Source organism: Canis lupus, chromosome 7, assembly GCF_011100685.1.
Source record: "Canis lupus familiaris isolate Mischka breed German Shepherd chromosome 7, alternate assembly UU_Cfam_GSD_1.0, whole genome shotgun sequence".
Lineage (NCBI taxonomy): Eukaryota > Metazoa > Chordata > Mammalia > Carnivora > Canidae > Canis > Canis lupus.
This window is the reverse complement of record NC_049228.1, coordinates 1,127,989-1,151,770: the sequence shown is the minus strand read 5'-3', so window position 1 is coordinate 1,151,770 and position 23,782 is coordinate 1,127,989. Positions and strand designations below refer to the sequence as shown.

The following is a 23,782-nucleotide window of genomic DNA, read 5'->3' as shown; positions in this document are numbered from 1 at the left end:
GTGAAGGCTGAGGAGGGGATGGCAGTGCCTGGCAGGACCAGGGTGCAGAGGCGAGGCCGGTGGCCCCAAGAGGAAGGGCTTGGACAATCCTGGGGGCTGTCCTTTTTATTTTTGTAATCTTTATTTTTTTAAAGGTTATTTATTTATTTATTAGAGACACACAGAGAGAGAGGCAGAGACACAGGCAGAGGGAGAAGCAGGCCCCATGCAGGGAGCCCGGCACAGGACTCGATCCCGGGACTCCAGGATCATGCCCTGGGCGGAAGGCGGCGCTGAACCTCTCTGCGCCCCCCGGGCTGCCCAGGGGCTGTCCTTTTTAAAAAGCAGTCCTTGTTCTGTCCCAGAGTCAGGAAGTACGTATTTATCGTATTTATCGAGTGCTTACTATGTGTCGGTTCTAAGGGCACGGCCTGGAACTAAAGATAGAAAACCAGAGTGCCTGCCTGGCTCAGTCGGAAGAGCATCTGATTTTTGATCCCAGGATCCTGAGTTCAAGCCCCATGTCGGGTGTGGAACCTACTTAAGAGGATCGGTGTGCTCCCCGCCTTCCCGCAGCTTGCTTTCTGTCAGTGAAGATGGTTAATAAATAATTTCAAATAAATCATTAAAAAATTATAAGCCTACAAAATGCCTTAAAAGAGAAGTACAGCGGCCATAAGGAAACACAACTAGGGGAGGCTGGAGAGCAGGATGTTTCCTAGTTCAGCCTGCAGGTATTGCTACTCAGGGGTCACGTGGTTGAAACGGGGCCAGCCATGGTACCAACCTTGTTTTTGTTCTGTTTTTTTTTTTTTTTTAGATTTTGTTTATTTATTCCTGAGAGAGACACGCAGAGAGAGGCAGAGACACAGGCAGGGGGAGAAGCAGGCTCCCTGCGGGAGCCCAATGCGGGACTCGATCCCGGGATCCCGGGGTCACGGCCTGAGCCACAGGTGGACGCTCTACCGCTGAGCCACCCGGGCGCCCCCAAGGTACCAACCTTGTAAGATTGTTGTGAACCTCAGGTTCAAACACGCACGTGAACCAGGCAGCTGCTATACCTGGTACGTGGCAAACACACAACGATTATTGGCAGTTATTATAATCTTTTACCCAGTTATTTACGATTATTTATTTCCTCGCTTCCTGGGTTCCTGTCTTCTCCCCCTCCCACCTCTTCTCTCATCTTTCTCTTTCTCTCCTTCAGCCGTAAGTACCTTCAACACACACACCCCCTTTCTCACCTGGTTCTCACTCACACACACATAACTTAGCCACTGCCACGTATACATAGCCTGCCCGGCGCTATGGCGTGAGAGAAATAATTACAACATGCTTATTCTCTTGAAAATGTATAATTTATGGCGCAAAAATGAATTATACTATAAGGCAAAGTAAAGCAAGACAGGTGCAAGCAATTGTTAAGAGTCCAACTGAGGACGCGGTAGTTTTGCAGGGAGCAGGGAGGGTGGGCAGCCCAGGGGGTACAGCAGAGGACCTGAGCTGGCCTGAGGCGGGCTCCAGTTTGATACGTCGGGTGGAAGGGATGCGTCCTGCACCTGCCAACAAGCCTCTAGCCCAACCCCACCTTGGGTCACTCAGTCTTCACTCTCTTCTCTGGCAGGAACTTTCTGGAAGAGGCATCATCTTCTGGGATCCCTGGCTCTGGAGCCGCCTTGGCCAACCTCTAGTCCCCAGTCCACTAAAAGCAGCTCTCTTTCCAGCTTCCAAAGATTTTTCTTTCTTAGGCTTTTTGCCAATAATGTTCACTCCTCCCCCCAAAAGCAATCAGGGCCTGACTGCAAATAGCCGCCTTCCGTCCCCGTCCCCGGGGGCAGCCTTCTTTGTACCATGTGGTCGACGTGACCTACCCTCTGGGTCCAGTGGTCTCTTCAGAAAATAAATCCACCACCTCCAAACCTCAAGGCGGGACTCAGGGCCTCCTAACCAATGCTCCTGCACAGAAACCCTTGCATCTCGCTGCCTCGGGGCCCGCAATTCAAAACAGGTCGCTCCAGCCTGGGTGGCTCAGCAGTTGGGCACCTGCCTTTGCCTCAGGGCGTGATCCTGGAGTCCCAGATCGAGTCCCGCATCAGGCTCCCTCTGTGTTTCTGCTTCTCTCTGTGTCTCTCAAAAATAAATAAATAACATCTTAAAAAAAAAAAAAAAAGGTCACTTTTCTGTTCCGACTCCGCTTGAAGTGTTCTGCTCCCTGGAGCCGCGGGGACTGTGAGCTCACAGAGCCTGAGAGTCTTCCCTTGAAGGCCTCACAGTGAGGAGCCCAGAGCCCAGGAGTACAGGCTCCTCCAGCCCCTTCAGTGAGGGACCGCTGCCCGCCCACTCGGTGGCCGGCAAGAATTGTCCAAGCTTCGAATCCACTTCCACCTGAAACATTTACGTCTCGCGTGCCGGGGCATCCTGGCATAGCTTCTCCCCAGAGAAAAACAAGAACTGCTGTGCTAGAATGAAGGGGAAAGGAAGGAAGGAAGGAAGGGAGGCCTCCAATCTCCTAGCCAAATCAGTGGTGGTAGTGGCAGTGGGCACAGGGAATTGCAACCAGTGTAAATGATGCTTAGGGTGGTTCTTACCTGGCCTGGATGACCAGGAAAGGCCCACTTGCAGGGGCAGAGGGTGGCAGGATGGTATAGCAGGTAAGACCACGGGCTCTGGAGGCCAGTGACATGTGCTCAAATCTCAGATGTGCGACCTTCAGTAAGTTATTTGACCTCTCTGAGCCTTAGGAGCCCCAAGTGGGGAATGAAGACATTAAAAGTACCTGCCCCCCCTCTCAAAAAAAAATAAATAAAAGATAAAAGTACCTGCCCAAAGAGAAAAAAAGGACCCGACTGCCCAGGGTTACAGAATTATTAAATAGATTAAATAAGATAATGTTTGCTACGCACGTAATGGCATCAGACACGTTGTCAGCACTCAATATACTGGTAGTTCATATGGAATCGTGCTTCTTCTAGGGGAAGCTGGAAGTTTCTCGAGAGCAGCCGACTTTGTCTCTGGAAGCAAGACACTGGCCTGGTCCAGCACTCCCGGCGTGAGTGGAGATGGGCAGAGGGGAGCTCTGAGGCAGCGCAGATGAATGTCCTCCCCCCGAGAGCAAGGGGGAAGGCGAGACGGTAGAGACAAGAGATTGCCACCCCCACCCTCACCCTGGCTGAATCCTCTTTGCCCACCAGAGAGGTGCCAGTCACAGACTGTGATCCCAAACCCAAGAGTCGGCTCTACTGTGAGCTTCACTTGTCCATGCCAATTTGAGATTCTCAGTGATGGGACCAGGCAGGACTGGGCATTTGGAGCCGCATCCGTGGCCTGTGACTCGGAGGTAGACAAAACCCTTTAGGACCGCCCCTAACCCCTGGCTCAGTGGAGCTCGGCCTGCATAGGTCCAGGAGGCCTGCAGGTACGGAGTGATTCGGAGGTGCACATTTTGAAAATGTCCATCCCCCTTCCTCCATGGGTTGGGTCTGTGTAGAAAGAAGCATTCTTGGTTCTTTTTCTCATTTGTGGTTTATTCTCTTGCACACTCCCCGCAGAAACTATTTCAGGCCTGCTCCTCACCCTATGACCTCACTGCATCCTTCTAGAATGAAGTCCTTCAGCTGTATTAATAAAGGAGATAAAGCTGCAGTAAGTTTTCACTACCCTGGAAGGGAAACAAATCTGGTCCAAGGAGGGAAGGGAGACATCTCTGCCTGTGTTACCCTGTAATCGGGTCTGCTCCAGAGGAAGTCCCCGTCCAGCTCTCCGAGGCCGTTGGCTTCTGTAAACGTTCTTGAAAGGAGCCTCTGAAGGAAGTTAGTTCTTAACGCTTAGATGTATGGACGCATGAGAGATCCAGGAAGCGCAACCTCCCGAGGCAGCTTACACTTCCCATCTTGCTTCTTGGTCATTCTCCATGTCTTCGGCCCTAGAACTTGATCCCCCCTTTAAAAAAAAAAAAGATTTTATTTATTTATTCATGAGAGACACAGAGAGAGAGAGAGGCAGAGACGCAGGCAGAGGGAGCAGCAGGCTCCATGCAGGGAGCCCGACGTGGGACTCTAGGTCTCCAGGATCATGCCCTGGGCCTAAGGCGGTGCTAACCCGCTGAGGCCCGCCCGCCCGCCCCAGGCTGCCCCGAACTTGATCCCCTGATACAGCTTCTTTCTTGCTGCTTTGCTGTTCTACTCTGCGGTGGGACCAGCTCCCCGCCCAGGACAGCGCCTGTTCCTTCCTGCCCACACGCAGTTGCCACCATCCCCTCTACCTCTATTGCCTTTCTCTCCACTGATCAAAATCTGAGCATTCCTCAGGCTGCGGCTTAAATGCCAGTTTGTCCTGCACATTTTGTGAGCGCACTCGGGCCCCCAGGGCTCCCTCTCTCCTCCCAGTGCCTCTAGCACTTACCACGTTGTGTCACACATTTTGGCATTTTTATGATCTTGACCCTACTATTTCTCGAGAGTGCATTCTTTCTCTCCAAATACATATTGAGGACCCTGAGGGCAGCAAGCACGCCGATATTTTTGGTCCTCTCTCCACCCTAATCCTAAAGCTAAGGACAATCTTGAGCACAGAGTAAGGGTCTTATAATTTGCTTGGGTTAGAATCCCTCTGGTTTCTCTTGGTTCAGCATTACCCGCGCACCCTCGGTATCTATCAAACGGCCACCCCTCGCCAATCTTAGGCTTTATCAGTGCCCCCCCCCCCCAAGAACGGTCTGACTGTACAAGAGTGGAGGATGAATAAGAGCTGACTGTGGGGGATGACTAATTGTGGGGTAGATAATGACTTCCGAGTGGGAAAGAAGGCACCAGTGCTCCTGCCACACTTGGCTACTTCATCCAGGCAGTTTCTTGAGGCGCGAGGGACAATCTCCTGTTCTTTGCCTTCTTCCTCACCTTGAGCTCACCTTCCTTTCCCCTTATAGGAAAATCTCACAGCAAAACAGGCCCCAGAGTCACAGTTTGTTTAGTTCTACATGGAGCTATTTTCCCCAAAGCAATACTCAGAGGACCTGGATCACAGGGGGTTCCAGCAACAGCCTCCAGTGGGGCCCAGAGAACTAACTTTCACCAACACACCCCGCTGTGTTGAGTCACTAGTTCAAACTCCCCTCACCTTTATTATGATTTTCTCTCAAGGACCCCTTCTCCTTCTCCCGTCATTCCTTCATGTCTTTGACCTTCTCTCAAGGATCCCTTGCGGAGTAGGGGTCCTTGAGAAAAGGTCAAGGACCCGAGACTCAGTCTCGGATAGGGACTGTTGGCATGAAGTGAGCTGGGTAACCACAGCCTACAGTCGGGCGCTCAGCTTTGCAAACTCACAAACTAAGTATTATCACCATCCCTGGTGATTGATTTGATTCAAAAGAACCCAGCTCACAGGAGGCAGATGCATAAACTAGTGTAACTACCACGTGCACAAGAATAGTTTTGAGCACAGGCCAGGAAATTCTCTCTTAAAGGAACATCTATCCAGAAACCAAATAACAATCAGAAGACTGCGGAATGAATATGGACGAATCGCAAAAGAGGTAGCTAGAGGTAAGGAGTATTTCACTTGGGTCCTGGTGAGACCAGGAAAAAATATCTTTGCCCCATGAGAATGCCAATCTCTAGTTACTGAAATATTCATACCCAGTAGGCCTGGAGTGCTAACTATCAAATTCTTGCTTTCTGACTCCTCTTGTTGCCCATCTCCCACATTCTCTCTTCAGCCTGTACAATTAATTAGATTTAAAGGTTTTTAATTACAGTCACATTCCAAACAAAGACTTCTTGGACTTTACACATCCAAATCAGATGACTAGAGTGAACTGTTCTTTTCACATAAAGAAACATGTCACCGACGATCTTCAGTTCAGTGGAGGGTTCAGTGTTATCTGCTTACTTTATTTTTCAAGACCCTGTGGGTACTCCCCTGTTCACTGCAGTTCCCTATGGACCGCACTAACTTTTCCCATTAAATAAACAAACATATATTTTATTTTATTTATTTTTTTATGGTAGTTGTATTTTTAATTTTTCAAGGAGCCTCCATACCGTTTTCCATACTGGCTGCACCAGTTTACATTCCCACCAGTGACGCACCATGGTTCTCTTGTTGCCACGTACTTGTTATTTCTTGTCTATTTGGTAGTGGCCATTCTGACAAATAGAAGGTGGTAGCTCGGGGCAACCCGGGTGGCCCAGTGGTTTAGCACCACCTTCAGCCCAGGGCGTGATCCCATGGTCCCGGGATCAAGTCCTGCACTGGGCTCCCTGCATGGAGCCTGCTTATCTCTCTGCCTCTCTCTCCGTGTCTCTCATGAGTAAATAAATAAAATCTTTAAAAAAAAAAAGGTGGTATCTCATTACGGTTTGATTTGCATTTTCCTGATAATGAGTGATGTTGAGCATCTTCAGTGTTGCCATCTGTACGTCTTTTTTGGGAAAATGTCTCTTCAGTCCCTCTGCCAATTTTTATTTATTTACTTTTGTATATTTTTTTTATTGGAGTTCGACAACATAGAGCATAACACCCAGTGCTCCTCCCGGCAAGTGCCCCCCCTTAAGTGCCCGTCACCCAGTCACCCCGTCCCCCTGCCCACCTCCCTTTCCACCACCCCTTGTTCCTTTCCCAGAGTCAGGAGTCTCTCATGTCCTGTCTCCGTTTCTGATATTTCCCACTCATTGTCTCTCCTTTCTCCTATGATCCCATTTACTATTTTTATATTCCCCAAATGAATGAGACCATATAATATTTGTCCTTCTCCGACTGATTGACTTCACTCAGCATAATACCCTCCAGTTCCATCCACGCCGAAGCAAACGGTGGGTATTCACCCTTCCTGATGGCTGAGGAACACTCCATTGCAAACATATATTTTAAAGTCAATCTCAAAAGTAAGGAACGGAGGAGAGTTCCTTCAGCGAACATCCCGTGACCAAGGTTTTGTTGACTGTCAGCTAAAAGAGGTTGGTGGTTCCCACCCTTCTGGCCTCCTCTTTTCTGAGCCAAACGCCCACCCGGCATATCTTCTGGTGATGTCTTTTGGAGCGTGGCCTGGAGGAGGGTCTGTGGTCCTCGTCCCTTCGATGGAGGGTCCCAAACCGGTCACAGCACTCAAAGGTGGCCCAGGTAAGTCCAGTTGGAAAGCATTCATGGGGATCCCCGGGGGGCTCAGCGGGTCAGCATCTGCCTGCGGCCTAAGTCGTGACCCCGGGGTCACCCATCAGGTCCCACGCTGGGCTCTCTGCACAGAGCCTGCTTCTCCCTCGGCCTGGGTCTCGGCTTCTCTGTGTGTCTCATGAATAAATAATTTAAATCTTTAAAAAAAAAAGGGGGGGGGGATCCCTGGGTGGCTCAGCGGTTTAGCGCCTGCCTTGGGCCCAGGGCGTGACCCCGGGGTCCTGGAATGGAATCCCGCGTCGGGCTCCCTGCATGGAGCCTGCTTCTCCCTCTGCCTGTGTCTCTGCCTCTCTCTCTCTCTATGTCCATCATAAATAAATAATTAAAATCTAAAAAAAAAAATCTTAAAAAAAAAAATTTATGGAAGGTCCGCGCTGTGACCGAGGGCCTGACACCGGCTGCCGGGCTCCGGCTCCCGCTCCGCCGAGTTGGTGACAGCTTCAGAAACCACAGCGAATTAGCGGAGATTAATTCCCAGGTAGCAGCCAAGGTGGTAAAAAAAAAAAAGAAAGAAAAAAGAAAAAAAAATTAAGATTAAAATTAAAAGAAAGGCACTTAGGAAGTCTGGTGAGCCCTAGCGGAATGCCGCGCGGCTCATCTCATCTCAGCCGAGTCCGGGCCGCCCGGACCCCAGGCCACCGGGTCGCCCCCGGGTCGCGCGGCCCAAGCCCGGAGCCCAGACCCGCAGCCTCCGGAGTGGGGGTGGGGTGGGGGTGGGGACCGGGGCGGGGCCAGCTCTGCCCGCAGCGTCGCTGCCCCGCCCCCTCGCTGCTCCCATTGGTTGCAGGGAAAAACGCCGAGCCAATCCACACACGCTGGAGCGCCCTCCTCTGAGGTCACTTCCGCCGCCGGGGTCAGGCTCCGCCCAGCTGGCCCGGCATCCCTCGCGCCGGCGGAGTCAAGATGGAGGAGTACGCGAGGGAGCCCTGGTGAGCCTCCCCCGCGCGCTTGCCTTGCGCCCGCCCTGTGGGCCGGTGGTGCCGGTTCCCCGCCGTCGGGGGGCGGGACGTGCCGGCTGAGCTCAGTCGCAGGCCTGCCGACGCGGCGTGGGTGGCCGCCAACAGCCGGCGCGCTGGCGACCTTGCTGCGGGCGCGGGGCTCGCTGGGGCGCCCCTGTGCCCGCCGCGGGGGAGGGGACCGTGGGCCTCGCAAGGCCGTCCTCGGGGCCGTGCTGGGGCCGAGCAGAGCCCCCCCGGGGGCGGAGCTTGGGGCCCTCCCTTGGGGGCTACCTGCGGGGCAGAAGGCGCTGCGGGCGGGGGCGCTCGCCGAGGGCCGTGGGCGGGGGGAATCCGTGCACCGGTTCAGTGTCGGGCCAGGCCCCCGTGCTCGCCGCTTTACAGGTTCCAGGCGTGGAAGCATGATGGGCTCCCCCAGGGCGTGACCCCGGGGTCCTGGGCTCGAGTCCTGCGTGGGCGCCTGCGTCCCCGTCTGCCCGTGTCGCTGCCCCCCGCCCCGTGTTTCTCATGGATAAATACATAAAATCTTAAAAAATAATAATAGTTCCCGAAGCTCGCAATTGCTGTCAGAAGTCTCAGGTTGTCCAAATTTAAGGTCTCCCCGGGGGGGGGGGGCGGCGTAAGAGAGAAATCAAGTCTTGCTGTTTGGGTTAACCGCCTGGGTTATGGTGTTAGAGCAAAAGCCGAGATGCCCTCAACCTGTGAAAGTGCCTAGGACCTGACCATCGGCAGCCATGTTACCTGCCTTGTGCCCTTTTTTAAAGATTTTACTTATTTATTCATGAGAGACACAGAGAGAGGCAGAGACAAAGGCAGAGGGAGAAGCAGGCTCCATGCAGGGAGCCCGACGTGCGACCCGATCCCAGGTCTCCAGGATCACGCCCTGGGCCCAAGGCAGGTGCCAAACCGCTGAGCCACCCGGGCTGCCCTCTTTTTTTTTTTTTTTTTTTTTTTAAAATCCCTCAAACGGGGTACAGCGCATGTTTCAGCACCTTCTGGCTCTTTAAAATCACCAAACGTAACGATCTCTCCTCCCAAATCAGTGCTTACATACGCAGAATTCGGCACGCTGTGGACTTGTCATCAGCTGCTGTTGGATGTGACATAATGACACAGGCAGGCAGGAGGCTGAATTTTTTTTTTTTTTTTTCATTTATTCTGTGCAGAATTTACTCCCGGGGCCGTAAGTTTTTGTTTCTTCAGTTTCTTCTGGGATATCTTTTTCTTCTGTGCAACCTCCTCTTCTGGTTTAGGAACAATCTGCTCTTTTTCAGTAAGAATCCTCTCGATGTGGCAGGGAGAGCTCATGTATGGGTTAATCCGGCCGTGAGCCCTGCAGGTTCTACGTCGCATCTTGGGGGCTTTGTTCAGCTGGATGTGCTCAATGACCAGAGAATCTACATCTAAACCCTTAAGTTCGGCATTACACTCCGCATTTTTAAGCATGTGCGGTAAAAATTCAGCACTCTTCTTGGGCCACTGACCCTGTGTCCAGCCCCAGTGTTTGGCCTGCGCACACCTACCAACTCCACCGTTGTAGCGACGGAATGGCACACGCTGCTTCTGCAAAGTGACATCTTTCAGATACTAGGTGGCTTTTCGAATATGCATACCCTTGATGGCTTGGGCAGTTTCATGTGTGTTCTTAAAGTGAACACGAAGATTTGAACCTCTCAACTTGCATGATTTTGTAGGGTTTTTTGGGTCCAGCAAGTAGCGAACCATCTCTGGAGGTCACCTCAGGCCGCTCGGAGGAAGAGGAAGCGAGGCTGAATTTTTTTGACTTTGTTGAGTTAAAGATGTCATAAAAATAATGAGTTTTCATCCACTGATTAGGTGGTCCCTTTCTCTGAGTACGTATGTCCTGAAGGAATACAGTCAATTGTCTGGTTGGTTTTGTAGTCAAAACTGCTTTAATCTTCTGCACTGCCCTGTTTGGTAAGAGTGTTTTCCCAAGTCCACCAGCCTCGAACTACAAGCATCTCTTTCCTCCCCGCACACCCCCCACCTCTAAACAGGTACACCATATGCGTATTGTCACTATCGTACATGACATCCTTAATGTCTTTTATAATAGCTTTCCAATTGCTCTCCTTCCCTCCAGCCCACTTTAATACATCATATGGACTTAATCTTTCTAAATACTTCCTTTTAGGGGCGTCTGGGTGGCTCAGTCAGGTCTGTCTTCGGCTCAGGTCATGATCCCAGGGTCCAGGACTGAGCCCCACGGTATCCTGGGGCTCCCTGCTAAGTGAGGAATCTGCTTCTCCCTCTCCCTCTCCGCCTCCCCGTTTGTGCGTGCTCTCTCAGATAAATGAAAAAATCTTTTAAAAAAATAAATACTTCCTCTTACCATATGTTTCTTTTAAAAAACCCACAGTCTGTGTGACCTAAGGGGAAGGATTTGGAGCTTTGGAGTCCTAGATTTTCTATTTAAATTGTACTAATTACGGGCAGCCCCGGTGGCGCAGCGGTTTAGCGCCACCTGCAGCCCGGGGTGTGATCCTGGAGACCTGGGATCGAGTCCCACGTCAGGCTCTCTGCGTGGAGCCTGCTTCTCCCTCTGCCTGTGTCTCTGCCTCTCTCTCTCTCTCTGTGTCTCTCATGAATAAATAAAATTAAAAATTTTTTAAAAATTGTGCTAATTACTACCTATATGATCTTGGGCGAATTAATCTGTCAGAGCCTCTACTCGTGTAAAATGGAGGAGACAGGAATACCCTTTTTTGCAAAGTTAAAAGCTTAGAGATTCTATCAGAGAATAACCTAACTTTCTTGAAAATCATAGGTCTTGTTTGAATGAAGGCACCTAAAACATAGTTCATACTTAATAAATAACTTAATTGCATTGTTACTTGTTCTCTGTTACTTGTATTTGTCTAGTATTTCCATTCTTTTAGAGTCTAGCTTCAACCTTTTGTGTAGCTCATTACTTCTTTGTAGGAACATTTTGATTTAGCCAGAGTTTGTGCAGAAACTATTTCCGTCTTGCCTTTACTTTGGACATCTCTCTTGGAATACTCTGGTTGTCTTCTGATCTGCATCCTGCTGTTCTTTACCGATTTTTTTAATCCCGAACTAATAAGATCATGTGGACTAGATCTTTTAGTTACTGGCCCACCACTCAGAGGGAGTCGCTAATTCATTTCCTTTGTGTTTTATATTTCCTATTAGTGTTTCTACCATTTTAAAGAAATTTTCCTAATCATTTTTAGTCTCTAAGCTCTGCTGCTTAAACTGTTAAAGTGAAATCAAGTCACCTTGAACTATAGACTCTGATTCAGTAGGTTCTGGGTAAAGTCTTGAGAGTCTGCAGGTCGGTGAAACTGAGGTGTTTCTGATTCTGCTTTTAGCTCATAAAGCAGGCCTTGCTATTAGCAAGGCCCCAAAGCATCCTGCTGACACTTGGAGTATGTGCATAAGATACTCCGTACAAGTCATTCCTCATTTGTATTATACTTGAGTATGTTTTGACTGCAAGGTTTTGTATTCCTATCCACCAAAATCAGAAATTATTCATTCAAATTCTCCAGCAGCAATTACACTGAATTCACATGTTTACTTGAGTGAGTAGATTGCTCATAGGCTCATTATATAGTGTTTGACCCTTGAGACTAGATCAAAGAAATAGCTTTTATTTGTAGTGGGTTTAAAATGAAATTAACCATTGACAAACTTTTTTTTAAACCTGATTCCTAGAATAGTAGTTCTGTTATGGTCACATTATTCAGATTTCATTGTGTTGTACAGTTAGGTTGCTACATTTGCAAGCTGGGTTTATAATTATTGGAGAATAGAGTATTCCAGTGTGTTAAATGGACCTAATACAAACTAAAATTCTAAGTGCTAACTGGGACTTAGTAAACACAGGAAGAATTTCATATTTCAAAAAATTATTAAATTTGTCTCCCCCTGTCCTTGTTGAATCTTCATTTTTGGGAGTCTCAACTTTAAATTTTGCTGTAGCAGGAGAGCTTACTTTGATCTTTGGAGATTGGATCAACATTGATTATAACATAATTTCTACATTTGTTTATTTGCTTTTGTGCAATGCCCAACTGTTAGTGAATGCACTGATTTTTAAATGAAAATTAAGTACTGTTAACAGTGGGGAGTTAAAGCCAGTTCCATTCCTTATGGCTTAGAACTGAATAGATATGGATACATTCAGAATCCTTTTTCTTTGTCTAAATGTTTATTTTATTGGTTGCAGTGGGCCCTGAATTGGAATCTGTTGCATTCCTTACTGTATTAGCAAAGAAAATTTTGCGGTTTATGAATGAAAAATGCAGTCATCTCTTTCTCTCTCTTTCTTTTCCCCTGTTCTTAGCCCTTGGCGAATTGTGGATGATTGTGGTGGGGCCTTTACGATGGGTACCATAGGTGGTGGTATCTTTCAAGCAATCAAAGGTTTTCGCAATTCTCCAGTGGTAAGTAGGTGAATGGTCTTATTTTACCATCACTTGAAATCTGGATTTGGTAATATCACTGGTGACCATATCATTGGGCTGGAAATGTATTGTACTTCTACTATTTTTCGTTGCTTCTCTATAGGGAGTAAACCACAGACTACGAGGGAGTTTAACAGCTATTAAAACCAGGGCTCCACAGTTGGGAGGTAAGCAGAATTTTTCCATTTGTACTTCAGACTATCTTCTCTTATTTGTTTGAAGATGAAGCTCTGTTTTTTTTTCTTCTTTTTTAGCTTATACCAATTAGTGGTTTTAGTTCAGTCTAGCGGCTTATTAGAAATTACTGTCTCTGTAAGATCTTCTTGATTTATGGTTTATTCAGAAAGTTAACTGGAACTGCTACATCGATTCATTTGAAACTTTCATCTCTGTCCCTCCAACACTCGGTGGTATTTTTGTTTTTTGTTTTGTTTTTGTTTTCTCCTCTTATCCAAAAAGAAGATAGTGTGTTTAAAGCTTAGGTTTGTGAGAGTCAGGAGTGATAGTTTCTGGGGTAATATAAAGCTGAAGAGAATGTGATCTGAAGGATTGGCATTTCATGAGAGAGAAACTGATGATGCTGCTCAGGCTTCTCTCCAAGTTTAGGTTTTATGTTGTGCAGAGGTCAATAAAAATTTGAAAAGAATTCATGACACTTTTTAAACTTGGTTACTTAGAAGTTGGGAGAAGAGAGATGATAAAAAAGCTTGGAGGCTATGTTCATTTACAGAGATACAGTCAGATTGGAGACACCATGTAGAACACATGGAAAAGACTAAGTACTTTTAGTCATCTCCTAGTAAATTTATGTCAGAAGAAATAGTCCTGTCTTTTTTTTTTTTTTTTTTCCTGTCTTTGTTTTTAGCATATTTTTCTTTGGAAGACTAGCTAAGGGTTGCCATTTATCGAATGCTTGCTATGTGCTAAGCACTCTCCTAAGGGTTTTACAGCTTTATTTTAATCCTTAGAGTAACACATGAGGTAACTATTATTATCTCCATTTTCCAGATGAGGAAATTGAAGCTCTGAGAGCTGAAGTGATGGTATATCTTTTTCCTTTTATTTCCTCTATAATAATTATACCCCTTGGAAGGTAAACAGTGACTTGATTTTCCTTTGCTTTAATGGTTACCATGTTGTTCAAGAATGATAAGTAGTATTAAAGCTCATGTCAAATCCTGAATGCCCAATAGAAGCAGAAGTCATTCAGATTTTTATATGTCTTTTTAGAGGCTGCTTCTGGGATCCCTGGGTGGCGCAGCGGTTTGGCGCCTGCCTTTGGCCCAGGGCGTGATCCTGGAGACCCGGGATCGAATCCCACATCGGGCTCCCAGTGCATGGAGCCTGCTTCTCCCTCTGCCTGTGTCTCTGCCTCTCTCTCTCTCTCTCTCTGTGTGACTATCATAAATAAAAATAAAAATAAAAAATAAGAGGCTGCTTCTATCATAATAGGATTTTTCAGTGGATTGAAAAACCAACCAGGTAATGTCACAGCTAAGAGGAGCTTAAGGAGACATGACCACTAAATGTAATTTGGTATCCTGGAACAGAAAAAGGTCATAAAAACTAAAGAAATCTGAATTAAGTGTGGACTTCACTTAATACTGTATTGATTTTGCATCATTAATTGTGCAAATGCACCATGGAAATGTAAGATGTTTAGAAATTGGTGAAACTGGATGTGGGATATATGAGAATTTTGTACTATATTCACAGCTTTTCTGTAACTCTAAAACTATTCTAAAATAATCAGGGTGAAATAGAAGAAGAGTAAGTTGTGGTATAAGTGAATTGGGATCATTTATTTCAAATCCTTGGGATTGGCTTTTTTTAAGGAAACCATTGAGAAATCTTTATGGTGTCTTTTTAAAAAATACTGGGATATCTTTAAAAAGGTGTGTGGGGAGGGGGCACCTGGGTGGCTTAGTTGGTTAGGCACCTGACTTTGGCTCAGATCATGATCTCACGGTTCTGGGATCCGACCCTACATTGGGATCCCTGCTTAGTGGGGAGTCTGCTTCTGCCTCTGCCCCTCCCCTCTGCTCCTGTTTTCTCTCAGCTTTCTCTTTCTCAAGTAAATAAATAAAATCTTTAAAAATAAATGAACAAAAATAAAAATACTGGGACGACATTTTCAGTTTAATTCACTGAGCATTTATGAGCTTTTCCAGTAAAAATCCAGGGGACAGGCAGCATCGAAAAATCGTAGTTGTATCCTGAAGAGTCTTATATTTTCATAGGGGAAATTTCATGGGGGCTTTGGACACATACTCATCATTCTTCAAGCATCTTTTGCATTTTAGAACAAGATATTCCAGGCTCACCTGGTACTTTCCCTGCCCCAGCCACAGAGTCAGCTATTTCTCCAAAGAGCTGTGGTTCCTTTTAGTTGAGAATAGTATTTAGAAGCCAAAATCTGGGCACGAAGTGTATCGTTGCTATTGGGGTGTTGCTGTTCCCAGACCTTTGTAATAGAGCTAACCACAACATAAACATATATACCCACATTTATATCTGTATTTATACATACATGTTAAAAATCATGAGCTCACATCAAGACCTCAATTCCCAGTCTAGCCTCATAGGGTTTATTCTTACCTTCTCCCTCCATCCTTGTCCTGCTTGGGCTGTGGCACCCTACGCCAGGCCGCCCCTTTCACATGGATGCATTCAACTCAGTGCCAGGCTGTCCTTCCTTGAGAACCCTTCTTACCCTGCTTGGACTCAAACTGATTCTCATCAGTAACCAGAGCTTACTCTGGCAGTTATTCTTGGAGGATGGGCAGGTTTCAGACTTGTGAGGGAGTGGGAGTGTCTTGTTAGAGGAATTTAGTGAGGTAATTCTAATATACCTGGGCATCAGATATCTCCCAGGGCATATATTTACTGAGTTAGAGGAAAGAACTAGTTTATTTTTATGTAGTATGTGGTATCTAGTATTGGAGCAGAAACGAGGGCTTATGCTGTACTTTAATTGGTTATATCTACTAGATTTAATGGATATGTGAGAACTGGCAAAGGATTCTGGTGATGATCTGGTTTTGACATTTAGTGGAACCCAGTGTGCTGCCCTTACTAACATATCCCTACTATTTTGAGATTTCAGGGGGTAAAGAATAAAGTGACTAGGGCTCTTCTGGGCAGTTTTTCTATAATCATACTAAATATAACAACTCTTTATACGTGCAGGTTGTGTGCACTCATGATAGAGGGTTTGGATAATAAAGAAGGCGTGAATAAATGGAAGTGCTGTGTCACGTCACCCAGAAATGGTGATGATTAAAATCTTGAGGTTGTTTTTCTACATTTTGTGTGTACTTGTATAAGTGTATGTTTGGGTGTTTTTTATTTGACAAAATTGTTAATGTGTTTAGAGGAGTTTAAGTGCCAAATAACTTGATTTAGTGTTTAGTTTCATACTCGAGGAATAAAGGATAGAAAGAAGAGAGGGGAAAAAAAAAAAAAAAAAGAAGAGAGGAAAGGTAATTTCTCTCCCCTTGATGTTCCATAATTCTATTTGTATCATCTGTTAGCCACTTTAGCACATATTGGCTTACACCTAAAATACATTCTAGGACAGCTGGATTTTTTTTGTATCCCTGTTGATTTTCAGAGTATATATAGCTTAGTGACATTTAATGGAAAAAAGAAGAATAGAGATAAGGTAGAGCTATAAAAGAAAAGGAGACAGGGAAGAAGTAGGGTGGCTTTGTTGTGTTTATTGCTTTTTAAACAGAGATACTTGGTTCTGAAAGGGAGATTTGTATTTAGCCTGACTCTTCTAGGCCTGGCTTATTTCTTTTAGGCTTTGGGCCATTGCTAATTTTCCAGCTGATATAATACAACCCACGCTTTATTGAAAAGATAAGTATCCTGACTTTTGTTCAGTGCTTATCCAATTTTGTGTTTGCATGTATTTGTTTGGAGTGTGGGAGTTTTAAAAACATAGAGTTGAAAATAAAAGTAAAAATAAAAACATAGAGTTGTTATTTAGAGTTATTTTTAGCTGTAATATTTTAAATATAAGATGAAAAAAATGAAATTTCTTTTGTTTTTAAATAAAATAGGTAGCTTTGCAGTTTGGGGAGGTTTATTTTCCATGATTGACTGCAGTATGGTTCAAGTCAGAGGGAAAGAAGATCCCTGGAACTCCATCACAAGTGGTGCCTTAACAGGAGCCATACTGGCAGCAAGAAGTAAGCAATCAGTACAAACTAGTAGAAGCAAGACTTTTTGGAAAATCTTATCTGTCTTAACTTAGTGATATCTGTAATACATAAAACTGAGCACTGTTTAATTTAGTATAGCATGAATGTATATGGTGATTTGGGGGAAAAATAAGAGTATTCATTTGGAATGTTTGAGAATGAGAGAGCATGGGGTTCTGATCTATACAGTGGTTAAGAGCAGTTCAGGTTCAGGTTCTGCCTTTTACTAGTGTGTGACTGGGCAGTTTGCCAAACTTTTTGTGTCATAGTTTCCTCATTGGTACTCTGGAGTTAATAATCATACCTGCCATGTAGCATTGTTATGAGTAAAGAGCTTAGAACCACCTTCTGGATCGCTGGGACAGAAAGCAATCCAGAATTTTGGGGGAATTTAGTGGTTTAGGCCAAGGATCAGCAAACTTTTTCTGTAAAGGGCCAGATGATAAGTATTTAAGACTTTCTGGACTGTGAGGTCTTTGTCAAATACTCAGCTTTACAACTGTAACATGAAAGCAGCCATAGATTATATGTAGAAGAATGAGCATGGCTATGCTAATAAGACTTCACATAAACAGACAATGGGCTGGATTTGACCTAAGGGCCTTAGTTTGTTGACACCTGGTTTTAGTCACTGAGAAAGAGGTTTGGGAACGTGGGTAGCATGTAGCCGTATGGACAGCTGTTTACTAAGTCTTTTATTAAACTAGTTTTCTACTAAAGTAATCTCTTTGTTATTAATGTATTCAGATGGACCAGTGGCTATGGTTGGGTCAGCTGCGATGGGTGGCATTCTCCTAGCTTTAATTGAAGGAGCTGGTATCTTGTTGACAAGATTTGCCTCTGCACAGTTTCCCAATGGTGAGTCTTCCTGTTTACTACCATATCTCAAACACTGGAATGGCCTCTTGATGTTTAGAGAAAACCTGTCTTTCTGCTAAAACGTGGTGGTTTGTGATTTCTACATTTGCCATGGTTTATGAGGGTTATGATAATAGGCCCTGATTCTATTTGAAAAGGCGGATGTGGATACAATTATTGTGTTTAACCACAGTAACCAAAATGCTTTGGTTAGATAGTTTGCTATTGATCTTTCTTACAGTTCTTAGGTTTTGCCAGTGCTCATGTGCTCATTCTAAGAAATTACCAGTTATTTTAGAGGGGCTTGAAAAAGATCGACCCTTGCAGATGTGTACAATAATGGTAGTCCATCAGCAACCTCTTAACTATACATGTATGTGCCAGGCACTGGTCAGGATGCTGGGATATAGTGCTAAATAAGGACTTTAATTCCTGTGGGAGATGACCAACTGACATGTTAACAGATAAATGAGATTTCATTGTGTTGCTTGCTTTGGAGAGAATGAAATAGAGTGGAAGAAAGTGGCTATGTTTGAGAAATCACTAGGGTTGGCAGGGAAATTTTTTTGAGAAGTTGGTAAAATAATTTGTTGCTAATTGTTCCTCTTAACCGATGTATAGGGAAAAGTTAAATTGTGGGCAGGGTGATCATTACATGGTCATGAAATACCTGCTTAGCTGTTAAATTGTGTACCTTCTAGTAACTGCAGAAAACGTCTGTTGCCTGTAAAGAGCCAACATTCCCTTTGTCTATAGAGGGACAGTATTCCTTGATATTGGAAGGAAGCAGAAAGATAATCATGAAGATTTTAATAGGAAAAATTTGACCTGGCATTTGGGGAAGGAAATATGCAGAATAGCGACACACGTTGAAAATTATTTTTGGAGCTTGGAAAAGATTCAGCATAGAGTTAGGAATAGATCATAGCTCCTAGTTTGATACGATTTCCCTGAGGCACCTAGCAAGAGATTCAGTGTCTTTTTGGCACAGTTGTAAAACACACTGCTCAGTAGATGCTAGGGATGATCTAGGGACCTTCTGGATCCTCTCAACTTCTGTTCCTATTTTTTGATCATTTAATAATCTTCTGAGTTAATAATCTTCTGATGTGCATTTTCTAATTTTGCCTTTTAATTTGTTTGTACCACTTTCTTGTAGAAGATTTCACATAAAACATCAGAAAAGTTTCATTTTTTCTGGAAATTCAGAGACTAATATAACAAAAACACGAGTTACATTGCCTTTTTAACTTTTTTTTTTAAGTAGGTTCTTTGCCAAGCTTGGGGCTTGAACTCATGACCCCAAGGTCAATCATGTTCTACTGACTGAGCTAGCCAGGCACCCAAGTTACATTGTCTTGTAGAAATTAGTCTTGGTTATTTTGCTTTAGCATTTTTTCCTAGAGAAAAATCTTTAAAAGATAGTGCATTTTATTTGAGACAGAAGATGTGTTTCTGAAAAGCTGTGTTGGGGAGAAATCTTTGAAGAGTTCAACTATTTTTCTAGTTGACATGAAAAGGTTTTTAAAAATGAAAAAAATGAGGTAAAACTGTACCTAAGTAATAAAGGTTATCTTCAGTTTACCTGTTTCACCCAGTATTTTCTCTAGTTTTCTGAAAAGAACAGATAATGCTTTTGTAGTGAAAAAAAAAAAAAAATCATTGGATTGAAGTATTGGAAAGCTTCGGGGAATTTTACCACTGCCCTCTTTCTCTCTTTACAGTTATGTTTTAGTCTGCTTTAGTTTCCTTGAGGAAAATAGTTGTGATTATTCCCATAAAAGTCTTTTTTTTTTTTTAGAACCACATTTTCTTTTTGGAGCGCGTGGATGGCTTAGTCAGTTAAGCATCCAACTCTTGGTTTCAGCTCCGGTCTTGATCTCTGGGTTATGAGATTGAGCCCCATGTCCATCTCCTTGCCCAGCCCAGAGTCTGCTTAAGTCTCTCTCTCTCTCTCTCTCCCTCTCCCTCACTCCCTGCCCCACTCACTCTCTCTTTCAAATAAATAATTCTTTTTAATAAAAAAACAACCATTTAAAAAAAAAAACAACCATTTTTTTATTAGTTTACAGGCTCTCTCATCCTTTGAAAACTAAAAATTACAAGACTTCGTTCTACAGCAAGCTAGGGGATGTCTTCCCTTTTCAGAATTCATTCTCTATTTAATTGGCTGTATAACTGGATTACTGATTTCTCTTAAAACATGACTAAGGTACTTAAACTTTGTGAAAATAATTTTAAATAGCTACTGAAAAATATGTCAAGAGGTGTGAGATTCTTCTCATCTTTGTAGCAGCTTGTTACAGCAATTATTTTAAAAACTTGAATTCACTTCTTGCTATAATTAATCCATCTGACTTTCCTGGCATAACAGTGGAGAGCTGTTCATTCTGGAGCATAAGGGAAGCCAGGCTGTCATGTTCTACCAAATTTGGAGGCACTCTCATGAGAATTAGGCCGTAGAGATTTCAGAGGACAGCTCTAAGGTAGCAAGCATGTTATTTTTTATTTTTATTTTTATTTTATTTTTTTTATTATTTTATTTTTATTTTATTTTTATTTTTATTGAGTTGACTGATTTACTCTCTACAAAGACTTGTTCTTTTTAATTGTAATATTCAGGTGGTTTTTAAGATGCTTTGCTTTCTTAATTGCAGGTCCTCAGTTTGCTGAAGACCCCTCTCAGTTGCCTTCAGCCCAGTTACCATCCTCACCTTTTGGAGACTATCGACAATACCAATAGGACTTCTTTCCCAGGATTTCTTTAACAGAATGAGCTGTAGTTCAAGAAGGAATTTCAGAAGATAAGTTAAAGTCTGTTTTTAAAACCATAGGTGGGACAGCTATAGCCAAATAGGCTTTGAAGAGACACTTAGCTCTTTTTTCTATTTAAAAGAACATTGGGGGGGGAATGTTAAAAGACAATACATTTATTTATTCACACGTGGATTGCATTTGTGATAAAAATAAATGTCTAATACCTGTAAAAGAAAATATAATAAATGCTTAGAAGATGAAGGACCAAAGGGCAAATGAAGAGTGACCATCATTTCCTTGGGGATTTCTCTGCCTGGTTTTATGTGTCCTGTCAAACAATAAAAAACTAGAACTTGCTCTTTGTTTTAAGATAAGTTGTAGAGTTCTACTCTTCATCCTCAAATATTCAAATAATGCAAAGTTGAATGTTGAATATTGCATGTTTTATAGTTAGGCTCTCATCTCACTTGAAGTAAAATATGAGAAGAATTATGCAGAGTTAACATGGATCATTTCTCAGTAAATACTTTATGGATTGAGGGTTAAAATACCCTTTACTTTGAAAGTAAAATATGGTATTTCTTGGTTTTGAAGATGTCAGATGTAAAACTTTCTTTACCTTTGAGGCTCCTGTGTCTTTTTTTTTTTTTTTTTTTTTAAGGTTTTACTTATTTATTTAGAGAGCCAGGGGGTAGGGGCAGGAGAGGCAGAGAGAATCCCAAGCAGACTCTGTGCTGAGCATGGAGCCCAACACGGGGCTCGATCCCACAACCCTGAGATCATGACCCAAGCTGAAATCAAGAGTCAGATGCTCAATCAACTGAGCCACCCAGGCACCCCTCCTGTGTCTTGGTTCTTGATCATCACCATCCTCACCAGAAACAACTTCTTCCAATTCTACCCAATTCTGTATGAGAAGAATTCATGGAGGGTATAGTAGCCCTGGAAAAGTTTGGTGTTTATTGTGTGCTTAAAAATAAAATGTATGCAAAAAAAAAAAAAAAAGTATGCTGATTTTAGTATTCCAAGTCCCCGGAAGCTATTCTTCATAAAGGGTGTGATTTGGGATCTGATTGGGCCTGGAAAATGGATTAGCATTTCAGAATAGGCCATTTTTCTGCTCGTATTGGAAATGACATGTGGCCGTACAGAAGGCAGGAGGCTATTACCCATTTGCCTACGTCTGTGTGAAATGGAGAACAAATCCATGTAGCTGTGGTGAACACACATTTATCTTTTGGCCCAATGCCATACACATGGTAAGCATGTAATTACTAATTGTGATCTGATCTTTTTTATTTGGTAAGATATGTATAAAATACTATTTATGCTTTAACCACTTGTAAGTACAGAGTTCACTGACATTTAAATACAGTCCAATATTGTATAGTCATCACAATTATGTATATCCAAAACTTTTTCATTATCACCAACATAAATACCCATTGAATAATAGCTTCTCATTCTACCCTTCCCCCAGGGCCCTGGCAACCACAGTCCTACTTCCTGTCTCTGAATTTGCCTACTAGGTATCTCTTATAAGTGAAATCATACAGTGTTTGTCCTTTGTCTTATTTCATTTAGCATAGTGTTTAAAGGTCCATTTATGTTGTAACATATGCAAAAATTTCTTTTTTGGGGGTAGCTGATTATTCCATTGTATGTATATACCACATTTTATTTATGCATCCATTGAGGGATGTTTGGGTTGCTTCCACCTTTTGACTGTATTGTGAATACTGCTGTAAACATGGGTTAGTCCCTGCTTACAGTTCTTTAGGATGTATGTATACCTAGGAGTGGATTACTGGGGCACGCGGTAGTACTATGTTTGACTTTGTGAGGAACCACCAAACTTCTCCACAGCAGCTGCACCATTTTATGTTACCACCAGCAACGCACAAGGGCTCCAGTTTCTCCACATCCTTGCCAACATTTATTTTCCTTTTTAAAAAATTATAGCCATCCTAGTATGTGTGAAGTGGTATCTCGGGCTGAATTTACAGTCTTCCTAATGACATATGGTACTGTGCTTATTGGCCACTTGTGTATCATCTTTGGAGATTTGTATTTAAGTCTATAGCTCTGACTTTCACAAGTACATGTCTATCGGAAGAGCAATTCAAAGCTGAGGATGTGTTGAATTGCGTACAATTCTCAAAGTCTCCTTACATTCCTTCTCTTAAATGGTGTATCAGTTTGGAAAATAAGTTCCTTTCTTAGGAGTTCTGATTCTTTGAAGATTGTGTATATGTGATGCTTGCTGGTATGTTTTTGTCATTTTATGGGTTAACTCTGGAGTCTTCAACTCAGCATATCTGAAGCAAGCCTTAGTTACAGGTGAATTTCTGGAATTAGTGAGGTAGAGAAAAAATTTGAAAAAGATGGAAAACCAGTTATTTTTAATAATTTTATTTTTTTAATTATTTTTTTTTTAAGGAGGGGCTACAGAAGGCGAAGGAGAGAGAATCTTAAACAGAATCCATACCCAGCACAGAGCCCGACTTAGGGCTCAAATTCATGACCCTAAGATCATGACCTGAGCCTAAATCACGAGTCGGATATTTAACCGAGTCACCCAGGTGCCCCAAAGAGAATAATTTTAAATTTTATTCCACTGTCTGCAGGACACTAGATCGAATAAAATCTTGCCAGTATGTTCCCCGGGCTTCCTGCCTCTCTCCTCCTCAGTTGATATCCCCCTTACTCTTTACCTCTTGTGGTTAGGAGAGGCTTTGCTCTTGTGGAAAAGGCTTTCTACCTTTAATGCTAGAGCCTGGCTTGAGGGCAGTAGTTAAAACTTCTCTAGAGATGAGAGGTAGAGAAAGAAGGTGTAAAATGGGGAAAACAAACTTTATTCCTTTATTTTTCTGCTTGAAACCACATGGAGCATCTGTGGTGTTCCTGGCACAGGTGTTTTGTAACAACCCAAGAGCTTCTGTGCTCTGCCTGCCCCCCCTCTTTGCTGGCTCATTCCCAGCTCGGGTGCCTTCTCTGCAGTCTAGTGGGAGTGCTCGGATTGAGCCCAGGTCTTTCCCTATGTGTTGTCACACTCAGCACAGTAGGAGGAGATCGCCAGGGGAGTTTTACAGGGAACACTCATGCCTGCCACCTAGTTTCTATTAATCTTTTTCAATTGTAGCAAACAATAGAAAACTAGGTTTAGATTTTATTTTTATTTTTAAAGATTTTTACTTATTTATTCATGAGAGACACAGAGAGAGAGAGGCAGAGACACAAGCAGAGGGAGCAGCAGGCTCCATGTGGGGAGCCCAATGTGAGACTCGATCCCGGGTCTCCAGGATCACGCCCTGGGCAGAAGGCGGTGCTAAACCGCTGAGCCACCCGGGCTGCCCTAGGTTTAGATTTTATTTTATTTATTTATTTATTTATTTTTAGGTTTAGA

The 23,782-nt window shown here is 43.8% G+C and overlaps 1 protein-coding gene, 1 long non-coding RNA gene and 1 pseudogene across 4 annotated transcripts; 1 reads left to right on the top strand and 2 right to left on the bottom strand.

Moving 5' to 3' along the window:
* Positions 1-1,023: 1,023 nt before the first annotated feature.
* LOC111096581 lies at positions 1,024-8,579 on the bottom strand. Its single transcript, XR_005361787.1, has 3 exons — positions 8,376-8,579; positions 3,696-3,918; positions 1,024-3,593 (listed from the first exon to the last, which is right to left on the bottom strand). It is a non-coding gene; the product is annotated as an uncharacterized LOC111096581 (long non-coding RNA).
* On the top strand, positions 7,941-21,001 carry TIMM17A (translocase of inner mitochondrial membrane 17A). 3 transcript variants are annotated; one of them, XM_038541893.1, is made up of 6 exons: positions 7,941-8,075; positions 12,433-12,532; positions 12,657-12,720; positions 16,621-16,749; positions 17,509-17,619; positions 20,277-21,001. In XM_038541893.1, exons 1-6 carry the CDS (start codon positions 8,050-8,052, stop codon positions 20,360-20,362), a joined length of 516 nt encoding a protein of 171 aa, XP_038397821.1. In that variant the 5' UTR covers positions 7,941-8,049; the 3' UTR covers positions 20,363-21,001. The 3 variants fall into 3 exon arrangements, with proteins under 3 accessions (XP_038397821.1, XP_038397823.1, XP_038397822.1); XM_038541895.1 differs by lacking the exons at positions 16,621-16,749; positions 17,509-17,619; positions 20,277-21,001 and adding exons at positions 13,562-13,596; positions 15,743-15,804; XM_038541894.1 differs by lacking the exons at positions 16,621-16,749; positions 17,509-17,619.
* Positions 9,237-9,842, bottom strand: LOC106558984 (annotated as a pseudogene).
* Positions 21,002-23,782: the final 2,781 nt, after the last annotated feature.

Coding starts and splice junctions, on each gene's coding strand:
- TIMM17A (XM_038541893.1), top strand. CDS start 8,050: ATGGAGGAGTACGCGAGGGAGCCCTG. Junction 12,533..12,656: donor GTTTTCGCAATTCTCCAGTG/GTAAGTAGGTGA, acceptor GCTTCTCTATAG/GGAGTAAACCACAGACTACG. Junction 16,750..17,508: donor AGCCATACTGGCAGCAAGAA/GTAAGCAATCAG, acceptor TAATGTATTCAG/ATGGACCAGTGGCTATGGTT.